Genomic DNA, 18,441 nt, shown 5'->3' on the forward strand with positions numbered 1-18,441 from the left:
GGGTCACAGCACAGTGTTTATTGCATTGAAGGGGGCACAGCACATTGTTCATTGCATTGAAGGGGGTACAGCACAGTTGCTATGAAGGGGGCATGCACGCTGAACTTTGCATTGTGGGGGCACAGCACAGTGTTCATTGCATTGAAGGTGGCACAGTGTTTATTGCATTGAAGGGGGCACAGCACAGTGTTTATTGCATTGAAGGGGGCACAGCACAGTGTTTATTGCATTGAAGGGGGCATAGCACAGTGTTCATTGCATTGAAGGGGGCACAGCACAATATTCATTGCATTGAAAGGGGCACGCACGCTGATCTCTGCATTAAAGGTGGCACGCACGCTGGTCTCTGCATTGAAAGGGGGCACGTACGCTGGTCTCTGCATTGAAAGGGGGCATGTATGCTGGTCTCTGCATTGAAAGGGGGCATGTACGCTGGTCACTGCATTGAAAGGGGGCATGTACGCTGGTCACTGCATTGAAAGGGGGCATGTACGCTGGTCTCTGCATTGAAAGGGGGCATATACCATCTCCTGTACCATGACCTGTGACATGCCTATACCATCTCATGTACCATCACCTGTGCCATGCCTGTACCATCACCTATACCATGCCTGTACCCTCACCTATGCCATGCCTGTACCATCACCTATGCCATGCCTATACCATCACCTGTGCCATGCCTGTACCATCACCTATGCCATGCCTATACCATCACCTGTGCCATGCCTGTACCATGACTTCAAAGTCACACAATTTTTTACTGCGTTTTTTGACGCGAAGCAATACCTATTACATTTTTCTTTTTGCGCCCCCCCCCAAAAAATTTTGAGCACCAGCCGCCACTGTATTCATGTAACTGTCTAAAAAAAGCTTTCAACAAAGCAAAAATATTAACCTAGAGGAGAAGTCCTTTACAAAAAAAAGGATCAAAAACAAACTGAGACAACCAGATTAATCACCTCCTTTAACAGGCAGCATGACAGTGTTCATCGTATTTTTCAAAAACACTGGTATCCTCTCAAAAATGACCCTATTTTGAAGAAATACGTAAAAGACTATCCAGAGATTACATATAGGAAATCTAAGTCCATTAAAGATAGGATAAATAGGAGTCATTCTGAGGATACACAGAACCAAACCCGGGAATGTGATATCCGGGGAACTTGGAAATGCGGCGTTTGCAACTTCTGCCAATGAGTGTTTGAAATCCAAACCATTTACCTTCTAAATGGAAATTTACACACATTATCATATAATGTGAATTGCCAAACTATTCGGTATTGTATATATTATGTTCTGTGAATGCGGAGCCTACTTTATAGACAAAACCAAGCGCAACTTTTGACGCAGAATAAAAGACCACATATACTATATTACAAGTAATTAGTTGGATACACCCATTGGCAAACATGCTGCATTATACCATAGATGAAACACCAGTGTCATCAAATTTGCTGCCCTTGAACCAGTGGTGTATTTTGGTTTTGTGCTGCCCTAGGCAAGACTAAAATTGGGCGCCCCCTCCTATGTAAATTTGCCCCACTCCTTCCTTTTTAACGGATGTGACTCCCTCCAAAATTTAAGGACTACAGGTCCCAGCATAAACCCTTGAGATCTCACCAGAGGGGGGGTGGGAGAGAGAGGGGGGTGGGTGAGGGAGGGAGGTGTGACAGAGAGAGAGGGGGGATGAGAGAGAGAGAGGGGGGTGAGAGAGAGAGGGGGAGAGATAGAGGGGGGATGAGAGACAGAGAGAGAGAGGGGGGATGAGAGAGAGAGAGAGGGGGATGAGAGAGAGAGAGAGAGGGGGTGAAGGAGAGAGAGAGGGGGGGGTGAGAGAGAGAGAGATAGAGGGGGATGGGAAAGAGAGAGGGGGGATGAGAGGGAGAGGGGGGGTGAGAGAGGGGGGATGAGAGCGAGAGAGAGAGAGGGGGGGATTGGAGAGAGATGGGGGATGAGAGAGAGAGAGAAGGGGGGATGAGAGAGAGAGAGAGGGGGATGGGAGAGAGAGAGGGGGAATGAGAGAGAGGGAAGGGGGGTGAGAAAGAGAGGAGGGGGGTGCGAGAGGCAGCTCTAGCAACCACTGGCCAAAAAGATTCTCAGGTGGAGGGGGGGGGCTTTTTTTGCTGCCCCCCTGCAAAGTGCTGCCCTAGGCCTGGGCCTTGTTGGCCTAGGCCAAAATACAGCACTGCCTTGAACATATAATACCAGACCCAAGAGAAGGGGACTTTGATAAGAGGATTCTGCAACGTGAAACCAAGTGGATATATCTTTTACAAGCTACAAAGCCGCCTGGCTTAAACAAAGCTATTAATTTCAAGACATTATTATAACTATTGGGCCATTGATCTTTATTAAAGTCATCCGCCATAGTATATGCCTTCCCCTCTTGAGAAATATCTCCTCCTATACAACATTAGAATTGAAAGGCGAATATAGATATTTATCAGAGACTGACATTGACATATTACTGACATTGCAAGCAATATAATGACCCTCATATATTGTAGTGCTTTTCAATATACCGCTCAACTCTCTGTTATAGATATTGGTGAGTAATCAATTTGATTACTTAATTTGAATGTATACAATTTTGGAATATATGATGCATATGGATATAGATCTAATATGTCTATAGAAGTATGGTCCGTTTCTGCTTTTCCTTTTTTGCCTTTTTTCATAGTCATCATGCATACATGAGGCATTACATATTGTCTTCTCTCTGATGGGTGGGCACATGTTCACCGTATCATTTTCTGCAACAGGAGAGCGGTTGGCATCTCTATATTCCATCTATCCTGATAATCCTCCTATGAGAAATCAGGCTTTTATGTTTGTCCATACACCTAAAGCTCAATTGGGCGGGTTTGGCATTTATTACATGAGAAATAGGGGATAAAAGTATCTTGCAGTGTGTACTCTGCCCGTGGAGGCAGATGACACACATACTTTGTCTTTGCGGATATCAAAGGGTAAGAAGGCTTCTTCATCAACAAATGGGACCTTAAAATTATGAGGGAGATCTTACAACTTATGATCTGTAATTATGCTTGTCCCACAGGACTACACGCGTGTTGCTTCAGACCTTAGAACCTGATATAAGTCTACGATGTGTCATTTTTCTTGCTTAGGCGGATCTGCAGGGCAGCGTTTTCTATCCAGCAAAGCATTAAGGTGTGTTTAACTAGTCTTTATATATATATATATATATATATATATATATATATATATATATATATATAATAATAATAGAGAAATTTGGGCTATATGAATCTAATCTTGAGTAAACCAACCCCCCCTCTCTATAGGTATACACAAACTAAAATGAAGCTGACCTTGCGCCCATTGTAACTACACTCTTTCAATATATATTGGATTCTCATTCCCCATAGACCAGGTAAAATACCTTTATAAAATAGTACATATGGGTTAATATTATCTATTTAAGATTACCAGAATGTTATACACCTGCTGTTGGTCCTGAGCAAGCACTTTGTGAAAAGGATACACATACCTCAATCAATGGATTGATCGTATATAAGTGTTGCACAAAAATCCTCACAAGGATATTGCTATCACATTTTTATTTGTGTTCTTTGTATGTATATGTCCTGCAAATGTTTTGCACATATACCAATATATTGAGATGTGGCACAGGTAAAAGTCCTTTTCCCCTTTTTTCTTTGGGGTTAAAAAATAGGAAACTAAAATATAAGCAACATCATATTCCATATAAAGTCAGATCAGTCAACCTTACCAGACTAGGGATCAAGCTTTTGACTGAACAGATATACAAATAGAAGCTGAACGTCTTCTGACAAGAGAAACCTGGTTGGTCTTTGCCTGAACTTCAGGCCTTGTCTTTGTGAGCAGATCTGAATGATACAGAACCCTGAGTGACCTAAAGGGTAATTCCACTCATTACCAGTATTTGGTTATAGATTGATACTATATTCATCCCACACTAAAATCATCCCTTCGTTTCTCATATCTTTTAGTAAATCCAATGGCAAGACCTGGGGTCCTGGTCCCCCTCTCCCAGTTGTAGTTTTTTAGTATTTTACATAAAACTTTAAAGCTATAAGTAAAGTCATCTTGAGACAGATGGAAACTTTAGATGAAGTGTGATATTCAGTATGAAACTTTCAGGAAAGAATCATTACTTTGGATGTCCTAGACTTGGATTATATATCACATTTTATACTCCAGTTTACTGTGGTTGATTTACAAGCAGTGTTTTTCTTGGCTTGGTTAATTGCAAGGCTGGAGTGTTCTTGTTATCTGACTGGTTTGTCAATCAACATTCATTAACATGAATCCCAGCCTAAGAAAAAAACAGGCAAAATGGGATATAGTTCTTCCTGATATGAAATATTTTACTCTGTATACCCATTCTTTCATTCTTTTATATGTTTAGGACATTTTTGAGTATAGTGTTATGTTCTTTGCTTAAGGACCATAGATGCTTATTTGTTTCTTTGTGGATACTTAGATGCAGGAAGATGTATGCGGAATGTATTGTCCTATTATCACAAGCGCAGCCAAGTTAGCCTCTTAAAAGAAGACTATCTTTTGCTTGTACCTCTGGCCCAGGTTGTGATGGCCTCATCTAATCCCAGCACCTCACTGGAGTCAATGACCACACTACTGGTGGAGCAGTATATTGCTTTCATGGATTTAAGACCAACTATTATGTGTCAGAATCAGAAAAATGAGGTAACTATCAATTTAATTGTATCAATTCTTTTGTACAGAGAGCTGCAATGCTAGCTGTACAATACAGTCCTATACTATACAGTCCTATAATTTCTGAAACCTCAACACTCTGAATTTAGGCAGATATGTTCCTTCTTACTGAGCACCATCCTTGCTCTAAAGCAAAATACACAAAAACACGAGTAGGAGGTTGCATCACCACCCACATGCATTGGAAAGAGAAAGCTTTTCTACAAAGAATCAAAAAGTCAAAGGGCAATAATCTATTTCAGAAGCCCCATGAGAAGACATTTAAATCTGGTAAATTAAATGAACCTTAACAAATGTTCAGTGTTTTGTGAGTGGCATTAGATATCTGGTTACTGAAACTGATATTTTCAGAAGTGTTGATCTCCTGGGTTCCCTGCAACTCTAATTGGTTCCTCCCATTGACCTCTTCCACCCATTTACAGGATAAAGTAGTGAGGAGCAGGCCAGCATGGGGAACCAATGAAAGCTGTGGGGGACCTAGGAGATTGACACTCCAGAAAGTGTTGGCTTCATTGGTGACTTCAGCGGAAGATTTATGTCCCGTACCTAGTCAAGGCCAAGTTGATGAGAGGGCTTCTCTTACACTTCCTGTCCCATTTACCCTGGAGTTAGTGACAGGGTGTAATAGAGTACAGAGTGGCATGGGTGTTTGTAGAAGATCCTGCCCAGTAAATGCTATGGGCACCAGAGTGCAGTGAGCGCAGGCCTGGAATCCATTGAGAAGGTAAACTAGAAGCTTGCACATGCAAGATCTGGCAACGTAGTTGGGCAGGCAGGAGTTAGCAACAACGAGGTGGCAGCAGTGCAGAATCCGAAAGCAGAGACAGAGTTGGGGGCCAGGCCAAGGTCAGTATCAGATGAGTGAAGTAGGTACCCAATCAGCAGACAGAAGACAAAGTCGTGTCACAAACCAGAGTCAATAACAGAATATCAGGATAAAGCAGAGCCACAGATCAGAATACAGATTACATCAGTTTACAGATATAAGCACAGAACCTGGTCACAGGTCATAGTCTGAATTCCTGTACTCTGTAAATAGGCCACTAGGAATGTCAGTGCCCAACGCACACAATCATCCTCATCATGCATTTGTATTTTTGTGTGCACGTTGACACACCTATAGCTCTCACTTTGTGTGGGGGTGCACAAAACTGTGTTATGTACACACGTATATCTTTGTGCAAGGCTGCGCACATGATTCTCCAATTTCTCAGCATCAGAGCAGAATTTAACAATGTGGGCAGCAGGAAAGAAAACTATGTACAGACTTTTACAACAGGTATATATACTCTTACAGGTATGGCTTAAAGTGATATTAAGGGTTTTTTTAAAGAGCAAGCATGTCCTACTTACCTGCTCTGTGCAATGGTTTTGCACAGAGCAGCCCTGATCCTCCTCTTCCCAGGTCCCCCACCAGTGCTTTAGGCCCCTCCCTCCTTCAAACAGGAAGCGCTGTTTGGCCTCATCCCCGCTCTCTCCACATAAGCTAAATGGCTGTAATTGACAGTAGCTGGGACAAACGGCTGTCTCAGCCATTGAGGAGGTAGAAACCCTGGAGAGCCAAGGCTCTCATGCACATCACTGGAACGAGATGGGGCTCAGGTAAGTTTTGCGGTGGCTGGGGGGGGGGGGGATGCTGCAAACAGAGGGTGTTTTACCTTCATGCATAGAATGCATGAAGGTAAAAAAACCTTAACCCTATACAACCACTTTAATTTAAAAATGTTCCTATAGCAACAGGGTCACTTTAACTACAATTAAATAACTACAAAAAAAACAATCTTTTTTTTAGCAAGCTAAATAAATAATTTGATGCATTATGTATAAAACTTGAAAAGAAAAGCGCTGACTGCACATTATCTATTTGTTCAAAAGAAATAATGTCAGCTTCAATCTATATAATACAAATGTGTAACCCAGTTAAACTAATGAAATCTTTTTCAATTCCCTCAGAAACTGTTTCGGTGGTGCGGCAATGATTTACCAATTTCTTCACTGCCAGCTGGCACAGACTAATTGCAGAGCTAATCTAATAGTAAAAAGCATGCTGGCAAAACCCAATTCATAATCCCTGGTTCAATATTTAATGAAGTATCATAATGTCCAAGCAACAAAGTTATAATGTTTTTAAACAAATGAATAAAAATTGAAAAAATATTTTAGGTTAAAGTAGATTTAACTATGAAAATATTCTAAGCCACTTTAAGATATAGATTGGTCCAGAGCAAAGTCTTTAAAGGGTAATTCTATGTTGTGTGTAAAAAGATTAAAACCACAATCAACATGAATAAATCACCAAACCTACTTTTATTTGTATAATATTACTATTTTTTCATTTAAATTGTATTTAAAATCCTAAATATGAGTATAACATGTAACATGGTCTTAAAGTAGAATTCCAGCTAAATCCTATCTAGTCTTAAAAAAGATCCCCTCACACACACCCCAACACCTATATTTACTAATCTGTGTAAAAAAAGATGTACATACTAATCTATTTTTAGCCTGCTCCAGTCCTGTCATGTGATCCAGCTCCCCTGTGCCAGCCAGCAGCGGCTGCAAGGTAGAGGAGGGACCACTGACAATGGCTGCACCATGGGTGCCTATGGGTGACATCATCGTTCCCGGCTTTCACAGCCATTGTTGGAGCGCACTCTCCATTTCCCTGCAGCCACTGCTAACTGATATAGGGGGGTCATGTGACCTTACCAGAGTGGGATGAAAGTAAATAAGTATATGCATCTTTTACATAGGTTAGTTAGATTAGGTGCTCACTAAAAAGCGTGGTGCTATCCCTTTAATAAAAAAATATCATATATATATATATATATATATATATATATATATATATATATATAATGTGTCATGTGTGTAAAACATTTTAACAAACAAAATTATATAAATATGTCTTTAAACATCAACATGTCAATTTACAACATAAAAAAGTATATCATGCAATTCATAACACATGTGCAAATTGATCCCAAAGAAAAACGTGACCATTGTAAAGTTCATAATAAACTTCCATAGGTATTCAATAGTGCAAAATGTCCACTTTCTGGGATCCAGCAAGCCAAGTGTAAGTGTCAATTTCCTCCACCACCATAGTTAACACACCTCTTACCATAAATTGAGACCTCTTTGTTATAGGAGGCCTCATGCGCTGCCCCAAATAATGGGTAAAGACAAGTGGCAAATCCCCACCAAACTCTTTAACAATTGGCTCTACAGCATCCAATCATAAGTAGCAACATTAAAAGTAAAGGAAAACTTCACATAGCATAATACCGCAAATTTCTTACATTTAATAAAAGCCCTCTAATGGCACAAACCATAATATCTAAAATCAGAAAAAGAAGACGTATCACTCTGGGCTCATTCTATTGCTAAAATAAAAATGAATTCATACCAATAAAACATGTTATTTAAAAAAACTATTAATTAATTTTTTTATAAGCATAACATTTGTGTTTATTTCTCCATAATACTTATAGCTATAGAAGTAAGTGGGGGCTTGTTTTAAAGTGCTTTTGTTTTTTTGTTTTTTATATATACAGTATATTCATATTTTATTGTACATAGTCTGAGCATACATAATTACATAGTTATGTAACAAAATTACCTACCAGCCACAATGTCTCTTCCTTGTGCCCTTGTTATTACTGATTTTAACCTGTATGTGGTTGGTTGCTACTGTACATTGCTTGAAAAGCTCTGAAATAACCTCATCCTTCTGTAGAACCGTATACAGTATTCTGAAAATGTCTTCAATAATTTACTAATATTTTGTTGGTAATATCTCCAGAATAAAAGCTGGTAGGAATCCTGAAATAATCGATTGTAAGATGTAAGATAATATAACAGACTTGGAGTTGTTTTCACTAAAGTTAGTGGTGTTAGAGTATTAAACAGGGTGTTATCAATTTGTGAACAGTATAGATCCATGCTATACCACCTTCATTATGTATACTGTAAAGAGAGAGATACATCCCTTAGCACCCCTTTCTCTATCTTACTGTCACTGCGCTTCTGTTCTGCACCCTATGCTGTTTCTTATCAAAGTTTTCAATGTCTCCACACCATCCCTGAACACCCCTGCTCTCTTTATCTCCAAAGTAACTGTTCTCCTCTTATCTTGTGTATAAATTTGTCAGACCATCTCTAAGCACAAGAACATGAATAAAATGTCTCCATATACTACACATATTTATTTAAATTATTTCACTTTAAAGTGTAAGTAATGAGAGTGTTTTGTGATTTTCATAATCCTTTAAATATGAAGTAGGCAGGGCTGACACCACCTGCTTAGAAATTAAGAGCTGTGTTGTCATGCCAAAGAGGAAGGTAGGAGCGTATTACATTTTTAGTACATTGACAGTTATCTTAATCCAATTGCAGTTTGTTTAATTGCTTGCTGACCGTAAAGCTGTAGATATACGATGGCATGGCTGCTCTCCTGCACAGGAACGTGTACCTAGTACGTGATCCTGCACTTCTTGGTTTGGGAAATGCGCACGCCACTGTTGGCCCGCTCCCGCTGTGATTAGACACAGCGGGAGCTGTTTGGCAGGTACAGCGCACTCCATGTCCGCCGGCACCCGCCAATGCTTCAGTAGACTGACAGAATGGCGATCTGCCTATGTAAATGAGATTGCCATTCTGTCACTACAGTAGACATGGATCCTGTGTCTCTGCTAAACAGGGGCACCGATCCATGCCTTCTCCCAGTACAAAAACCTCCCCACAGTAATAAAGCACTGGTCAGGCACACAGTTAACCCTCTGATCGCCCCTGATGTTAGTCCCTTCCCTGCCAGTGTCATTAGTATGGTGACAGTGCATATTTTTTAGCACTGATTACTGTATTAGTGTCACTGCTCCCCTAAAAGTGTCAAAAGTCTCAGTTAGTGTCCCGACTGTCCGCCTTAATATCTCAGTCTTACAATATTACGGCGGAATAACAAAAGGTTTGAATGTGGAATGTGCAGCAAAGGTTGTTATAATCCTTGCAATGTACATAGATCACCCAGAATGGAATGTTTTTTTCTCAACAAAATTGGAGTTACACTTTAAATACAGCATTGCAAGCCTGCACAATTGTCAGTTATAATTACGCAGTGCCGTATCGCAAAAAAATGGCCTGGTCATGAAGGGGGGTAAACTTTCAGGAGCTGAAGTGGTTAAAGGGGTAAAACATGGGGAAAATGCATGTACTTTTGAGTTGTAAAAAATGTGTTTTTTCCTATTTTGTCTTGACATATGCTTTAATTTCTACTCCCATCCAGGATGGAACTAATGAAAATGAAGTTTTTAAGTCCATTGCATTTTCATTAGAAAAAACAGACCCAAATTTGGCACATGCAGTGCAGAATATGTACACTTCACAAGGTGGGTGACGCAGTATATATTTACAGTGTATAGTTTTAGTGTTTGTCATAAATATAAGTGTTCTATGACCATCATTAAAAGCCTAGTTACTGATAAAGTGTATATAAAAATTGATTGAATGTGTGTGGTGGAAGGTAAAGATCAAAGTTGTGTACAGTTGGAGGGTATCATCCCTGTTTCAAATATAGTGGGAACAAAAAGAGCAAGTAGGACTTTAAATATCACTCCAAAGTAGACACAAGTACAAAATTGTGTATGTATGTATATATATATATATATATATATATATATATATATATATATATATATATAAAAAATATTTTCATATATTTATTCACAAAAAATCATTATGAAAACTTTACTGAAAAGACAGAACAAAAAATTTTATACATCAATATGACAATACTATCCCTCAGAGATCGAGATCGTTTTTTTTTTGTCTCTCTCTTCTCTCTTCCATCTCAATCTCTGAGGGGATAGTATTGTCGTATGGATGTATTTTTTTTCTGTCTTTTCAGTGAAGTTTTCATAATGTTTTTTTGTAAATAAATATGATTACATTATGTTATGAACCACACTGATATGTTCTTCTACCTTTAGAAACAATCTCTATGGTTTCTCGAGAGTTAGGTGGTCCCGAAAAAACAGTTCTTCCATGAAGTGCATAGACCTCTATCCTATATCTAGATCATATACTATGCAACTCAATGGTGGCTAAGTTTGGTAGAATCAATATGCAAGCTCATTTTTCAAATGTGGTATGTTTTAACATATTTTTATTGTCAAATAACATATAAAATATTTTGGATTTTTGGATTATACTTTTGTATTTGTGTGTACTTTGGAGAGGTATTTAAAGTCCTACTTGCTCTTTCTGTTCCCAATATAAATGATAAAGTGCATTTAAAGTCAACATTTTTTTTTAAGTTTTAGGTAGTGTAAAAGGGTTGCACACCCTGTCAGATTGTAATTGCTGTCTGTGCCCCTACCTCTATTTGTTTTAGTAACTGTGACAGTGACATAAAATGATGGGTAAGCCAAAAAGCTGTCCCCAGAACGGGAGGTGAGAGGAAAATATCCGAGGGAGGAAAAAGGCTCTGATGACAACTGTCTAAGATGGGAATTCCCCTCACTCTGGAAATAATTCCTCAGCAAGGGAGTTCTCTTCTCTATCTAATGCTGAACTATAGGCATCTAGAAAATGAAACATAACAATATATACTAGTACTAGTGTTTTTTAATCTGAAAATGTCACCCCCCCATGTTACATTTTTAACTTATTCTAGCTTCAGTTTCAGGAATTGGCTTCTGTTAAGCCATCTCGCTGCAAAATGGTAATATGGCATCAGGTTGGGGAAGGGGGTGCAGGAAACATGCTCTACACACTCCCAGTATATGTAAATGTATATTGCTGTAGATGATAGATGAGGGTGTGGAAAGGGATGCATTGTTCTCACTTACAGGACCTTTTAAACACATTGGTCCCAGGTATCTTTCTGCACCTGCTACTGTCAATAGGAAGAACTGCTATGAGATACAAAAAAAAACATAGGTAATATATACATTTTACAGCATTAGCGGACAACAGAAATATAAATATAACTTCACTGGGCTGGGTACAGTGTCAACTTGAGCTAAATGCACCTGACTGTTGAATGTTCCATTTGCGCATGTTAGGTGTTCAGTGAGGTATTGTAAACTGTACATGTATTTTTCTACAGAAACACATTTTCTCTATAATGAGTAATAGAAGATACATTCAAACAATTAGCCATAGGTCATGTACCCATGTTCACATAACTTCACGACCCATATGAGTGGTGAATACATCACCTCCATTCTGGTGAGGACACACACCCCTTATTGATCTATGGTTATTTGTGATGTAGGGCACAACTTGTAGCACCCTGGTCCTAAACTAGGGCTACTATGCAAATTTCGTTTTTGGCTGGGCTGTATGCAGCCCAGATTGATTGTACTGTTTATCTGGTCTTTTCCTAAGCTCCGTTAGGTTGTGCATTTCTCAATGTCACCAGTAGGTGTCACTGGTACCACAGGCTGGTATGAGATAGTAGACTAGGTTAAGGTATAAATATTTATTTTTCTTCCAGCCGGCCCAGAAGATTCTTGGCCACTGGTGCATTCTGGGAGAGGATATATATGTTTGGCAGAGCCATATGCTCGCTCTCTTGCCTCAGGCCCTCCTGGCCTAGGCATGTGCTGCTAAAGTGAGCTATGCAAGTAGGCCCAGAAGCCTGTCTGGGGCCTACTAATCCTAAAGTGGTCCTTAGGCTGTCTTGCCCGGCCTGGAAGAAGCCAAGCCAAATTGAGAAGATCCAGGGGAGGATCCTTGCTGGATAGAGCCAGGATGAAGGCTGGTCTCTCAGAAGGGCCTGGTGACTCGTTTAGACATCAAAAGCGTGCTTACAGTTTTGCCAGGTCGGCTTAAAGCTTCTGGCACTGTGAAGCTGGATCTTGTTCTACATCTAAAATAGTGTTTGCAGTATCGTGGGGTCGGCCTAAAGATTCTGGTACTGTGAAATTGTTCTTTTTCTATATCCAAGGAGTCTGTAAGTGATCTGCTGCTGGTATCTGAGACCCATAACCCTCTCTCCTACTATCTTCTTTAAAGTTCTACATTAAAGCTTTGAAAAGATCAAAAGTGATAGGGGCCCAATTTTTGTCCAAAACTTCTCATTATAGCCATGGACTCAGCCCTGGGGTACATGCTAGCAGCCCTCCTTCTCTCTGGGGGTCATCACACCGCCTTTGGAGGTCAGGGGGGGGGCTGCAGATGTATACCCTGATTGTACTTGGACAAGGAAATAGCTATATAATATACCATATATTATTTTAATAATCATATATTATAATACCCTTTTAACTGCTATGGAGCCCAGCAGCAGTGGGGGCCCAACATTGTCTGCCTAAACAATAACTAATGGAGGCTGCAATAGCCCTTGGCAAATAAATTTGGATAAACCAAATGTACAGTATATGCACTTTGGGAACCTCTGCAAGATTGCTAAGAAGACAACCAGAATACTGTATTGATTAGTAGGGGTGGAGAGTAGAGAACAAGGTCCCCCAGCATGCATAATTACACCCCTGCATGTGAATGTAAACATTAAGTCTATTGCGTTTGGCAAACACATTCCAGGTGCACCATACAACTGGAATGCATTTACCAAATTCAACACAACAACTACAGTATGTAAAGCCAGCATGATCACTACATCTCAAAAATGCTGAAAATATATCTCAAAACTCTGTAATATATTTCTTAGAGCTGCTTTTTTTTTTATCACCTGTCAATCGAGTTGTTACATTATAAAGGATTCAATATCATATTAGATGTATTGATATAATTTTTTGTCTTTTTTTTTGTAAGCTTCCATTGTCTAAACTCGAATTTATTGGATAGTTGTTCTTACGTGGTATAATACTGTTCTAATATTTTTTTTTCAGCAATCCAGGAAAATATATATTCTTAGGTTTGGTTGCTCTCTGTGCATCAATCACTCGTAACAGACAAGCTGTTAAACTATCATTGAATGTAATTACGTTTTTGTTCTGTGTGATACAGCTGAGGATCCAGAATATGTCTTGACACTCGCTATGAAAAGGATATTACAGCCTGTCTTCCAAGTTTTCTTTGTCGGTATGAAGCCATCAATATCCTATTGATAAAAGCCAGAATTAGATTTCAGCTTGAATCATGTGTTATCCTAACGTCTGAACAGAGACCACATCTTAAAATGAACAAAGTAGTTGAGATTTCACATGTTATATACAGGGGTGTTATTCTATGTGGGTAGACCTTATAGAAAATCTTTTTAAACCACTTACCGTAGATCCTCTAAATTAGATAAAAACAATTGAATTCTACTACTAAGAGCTGTGTTAGCTTAAATCAATAGCCAACAATGCAGAGTTATAATTTTTTTATAGACAATTTAAAGTTGTTTCTGATCTGTTATATACAGTGCCTTGCGAAAGTATTTGGCCCCCTTGAACTTTGCGACCTTTTGCCACATTTCAGGCTTAAAACATAAAGATATAAAACTGTATTTTTTTGTGAAGAATCAACAACAAGTGGGACACAATCATGAAGTGGAACGAAATTTATTGGATATATCAAACTTTGTTAACAAATAAAAAACTGAAAAATTGGGCGTGCAAAATTATTCACCCCCTTAACTTTCAGTGCAGCAAACTCTCTCCAGAAGTTCAGTGAGGATCTCTGAATGATCCAATATTGACCTAAATGACTAATGATGATAAATAGAATCCACCTGTGTGTAATCAAGTCTCCGCATAAATGCACCTGCACTGTGATAGTCTCAGAGGTCCGTTTAAAGTGCAGAGAGCATCATGAAGAACAAGGAACACACCAGGCAGGTCCGAGATACTGTTGTGGAGAAGTTTAAAGCCGGATTTGGATACAAAAAGATTTCCCAAGCTTTAAACATCCCAAGGAGCACTGTGCAAGCAATAATATTGAAATGGAAGGAGTATTAGACCACTGCAAATCTACGAAGACCTGGCCGTCCCTCTAAACTTTCAGCTCATACAAGGAGAAGACTGATCAGAGATGCAGCCAAGAGGCCCATGATCACTCTGGATGAACTGCAGAGATCTACAGCTGAGGTGGGAGACTCTGTCCATAGGACAACAATCAGTCGTATACTGCACAAATCTGGCCTTTATGGAAGAGTGGCAAGAAGAAAGCCATTTCTTAAAGATATCCATAAAAAATGTCATTTAAAGTTTGCCACAAGCCACCTGGGAGACAGACCAAACATGTGGAAGAAGGTGCTCTGGTCAGATGAAACCAAAATCAAACTTTTTGGCAACAATGCAAAACTTTATGTTTGGCGTAAAAGCAACACAGCTCATCACCCTGAACACACCATGTCCACTGTCAAACATGGTGGTGGCAGCATCATGGTTTGGGCCTGCTTTTCTTCAGCAGGGACAGGTAAGATGGTTAAAATTGATGGGAAGATGGATGGAGCCAAATACAGGACCATTCTGGAAGAAAACCTGATGGAGTCTGCAAAAGACCTGAGACTGGGACGGAGATTTGTCTTCCAACAAGACAATGATCCAAAACATAAAGCAAAATCTACAATGGAATGGTTCACAAATAAACATATCCAGGTGTTAGAATGGCAAAGTCAAAGTCAAGAGAATCTGTGGAAAGAACTGAAAACTGCTGTTTACAAACGCTCTCCATCCGACCTCACTGAGCTCAAGCTGTTTTGCAAGGAGGAATGGGCAAAAATTTCAGTCTCTCGATGTGCAAAAAACTGATAGAGACATACCCCAAGCGACTTACAGCTGTAATCGCAGCAAAAGGTGGCGCTACAAAGTATTAACTTAAGGGGGCTGAATAATTTTGCACGCCCAATTTTTCAGTTTTTTATTTGTTAAAATAGTTTGAAATATCCAATAAATTTCATTCCACTTTATGATTGTGTCCCACTTGTTGTTCATTCTTCACAAAAAATTACAGTTTTATATCTTTATGTTTGAAGCCTGAAATGTGGCAAAAGGTCGCAAAGTTCAAGGGAGCCGAATACTTTTGCAAGGCACTGTACAATGTTTTTAACCATAATTCTCTGACAAACTCTGCTGATACCTAAACAAATAATTTAAATCATTTAAAATAATAAATCAAGACAGATACTGCTGAGCCCTCTGTGTAGCAGTCGAGTGAAGTAAGGCTGATCTTCATTTGGGTCTGCAACGCTATTCTTGATCCCAGAAGAGAGATCGCTCCCATTCCTGATGCTAGTTTGAGAAACAGGTTACCTTTATGTGTTGAACTTTTTCTTTGGTGAACAGTCTGATTTTATTTAAAATGTTTATTGCTATATTCAGTGCCTTGAAAAAGTATCCATATCCCTTAAAATGTTCCACAATTTGTCAAGTTACAACCAAAAATGTAAATGTAGTTTATTGGGATTTTATGTGAAAGACCAAAACAAAGTGGCACATATTTGTGAAGTGGAAGGAAAATTATAAATGTTTTTCAAAATTAGTAACAAATAAATATCTGAGTGTGGCTTGCATTTGTATTCAGCCCTCTTTACTCTGATACCCCTAACTAAAATCTAGTGGAACCAATTGCCTTTAGAAGTCACATAATTAGTAAATAGAGTCCACGGCTGTTCTGTGAAGCTTTCAGAAATTTGTTAGAGAACCTTAGTGAACAAACTGCATCATGAAGGCCAAGGAACACACCAGACAGGTCAGGGATAAAGTTGCGGAGAAGTTTGAAGTAGGGTTAGGTTATAAAAAAAATATCTAAAGCTTTAAACATCTCACAAAGCACTATTCAATCCATCTTCTGAAAATGGAAAGAGTATGGCAGAACTACAAACCTACTAAGACATGGCTATCCACCTAAACTGACAGGCCGGGCAAGGAGAGCATTAATCAGAGAAGCAGCCAAAAGGTAAATCTGGAGAAGCCGCAGAGATCCACAGCTCAGGTGGGAGAATCTGTCTACAGGAAAACCATTAGTCATGCACTCCACAAAATCTGGCCTTTATGAAAGAGTGGCAATAAGAAAGCCATTGTTGAAAGAAAGCCATAAGAAGTCATAAACCATAAGAAGAAGTTTGCAGTTTGCGAGAGGCCATGTGTGGGACACAGCAAACATGTGGAAGAAGGTGCTCTGGTCAAATGAGACCAAAATTTAACTTTTTGCCCTAAAAGCAAAACGCTATGTGTGGTAGAAAACTAACACTGTGCATCGCCCTGAATACACTATCCCCTCTGTGAAACATGGTGGATGCAGCATCATGTAAGGATGATGCTTTTCTTCAGCAGGGACTGGATACAGGAAAGCTGGTCAGAGTTGATGGAAAGATGGAGCCAAACACAGGGCAACCTTAGAAGAAAACCTGTTAGAGTCTTTCATAGACTTGAGACTGGAGCGGAGGTTCACCTTCCAGCAGGATAATGACCCTAAACATACAGCCAGAGCTACTATAGAATGGTTTAGATCAAAGCATATCCAGTCAGTCAAAGTCCAGACCCAAATCCACTGAGAATCTGCGACAAGACTTAAAAATTGCTGTTCACAGACGCTCTCCATCCAATCTGACAGAGCTTGAGCTATTTTGCAAAGAAGAACTGGCAAAAATGTCACTCTCTAGATGTGCAAAGCTGGTAGAGACATCCCCAAAAGATTTGCTGCTGTAATTGCAGCGAAAGGTGGTTCTACAAAGTATTGACTCAGGGGGGGCTGAATATAAATGCACACAACGCTTTTCAGATATTTATTTGCAAAAAAAAAATTAAAAAACATTTATCCTTTTCCTTGTACTTCACAATTTGTGCCACTTTCTGTTGGTCTATCACATAAAATGAATACTTTTTCAAGGCACTGTAGTAGGTTATAAAGCCAATAATCTAACAAATGTCAAGTGCAACCTATTGCAGCAGATAGGAGGAATCATATCTTTAACTGAAGCATGGGAAGGTCACATGTAATACCATGTATAAATAAGAAAATGCAAAGAAGGAGGAAAGAAAGCAGATGGAATAAACAATATAATATTGATAACATAGATAAACCTTTCTAATGCCCATATTAGATATAAAGATTGTAAAACAGAATTGTCCCTACAGAAGGACGGAGTGGATAAATTACAAAGCCAATCAATGCAGGGCAATTAGTACTAAAAAAAGGAGAAAAAAAGAAAAACAGAAACTCGAAAACAAAAAAAGAACAGAACATAAAAAAAAGAAAACAAAAGGGGAAGGGGGAGGTATAGGACAGGAAAAAGATGAAGGCGCAGACAGGGCGTTCATGGGGATAAAATAGTATGAAGGAGGAGGATAGATAGAACATGCAAACTCCATGCATGGATTGCATTTTTCATATATCACTACAGTATAAATAATCCACTAGGGGATGATGATATCATTATCGGCATTATGATATCTTGGCAGCTATCAATAAATGAACAGAATCAAAGATGTCCTTGCTTATACTATGAGGCCTCTGTACAGTTTTGCTAGGCTTCATTGGGCTTTTAATACTTAGACATAGGATGATTACACAAAGTATTTTAAATGTGGACATTACATAGAATAGGCAAAAAATGATTTCCCATTTTCTCTATAATGTATTTCCCCTATAGATCAGAATTCATAGTGTATATCATCTAAAACACATATGTCAAACACAAGGCCTGAGCTTCTAATTTGGCCCTCCAGGCCTTGTCATGTGGCCCTCCCATCCAGTTTTGCAGCTGGAACGTGGTTTAACTCCATTCCACCATTTCCAGCTCTC

The 18,441-nt window shown here is 39.2% G+C and overlaps 1 protein-coding gene across 3 annotated transcripts in view; it reads left to right on the top strand.

The window, feature by feature from the left end:
- LOC309545328 (uncharacterized protein) overlaps nucleotides 1-18,441 on the top strand; it is an 87,160-nt gene that overhangs the window by 22,081 nt on the left and 46,638 nt on the right. For all 3 annotated transcript variants that reach the window (XM_082244484.1, XM_082244483.1, XM_082244482.1), the window contains 3 exons: nucleotides 4,490-4,713; nucleotides 10,028-10,130; nucleotides 13,717-13,791. In XM_082244484.1, coding sequence (XP_082100610.1) covers nucleotides 4,490-4,713; nucleotides 10,028-10,130; nucleotides 13,717-13,791 — 402 coding nt within the window. The remainder of the gene's footprint in view (nucleotides 1-4,489; nucleotides 4,714-10,027; nucleotides 10,131-13,716; nucleotides 13,792-18,441) is intronic.

Source organism: Pelophylax lessonae (assembly GCF_965119305.1).
Source record: "Pelophylax lessonae genome assembly, chromosome: 2".
Classification (NCBI taxonomy): Eukaryota; Metazoa; Chordata; class Amphibia; order Anura; family Ranidae; genus Pelophylax; species Pelophylax lessonae.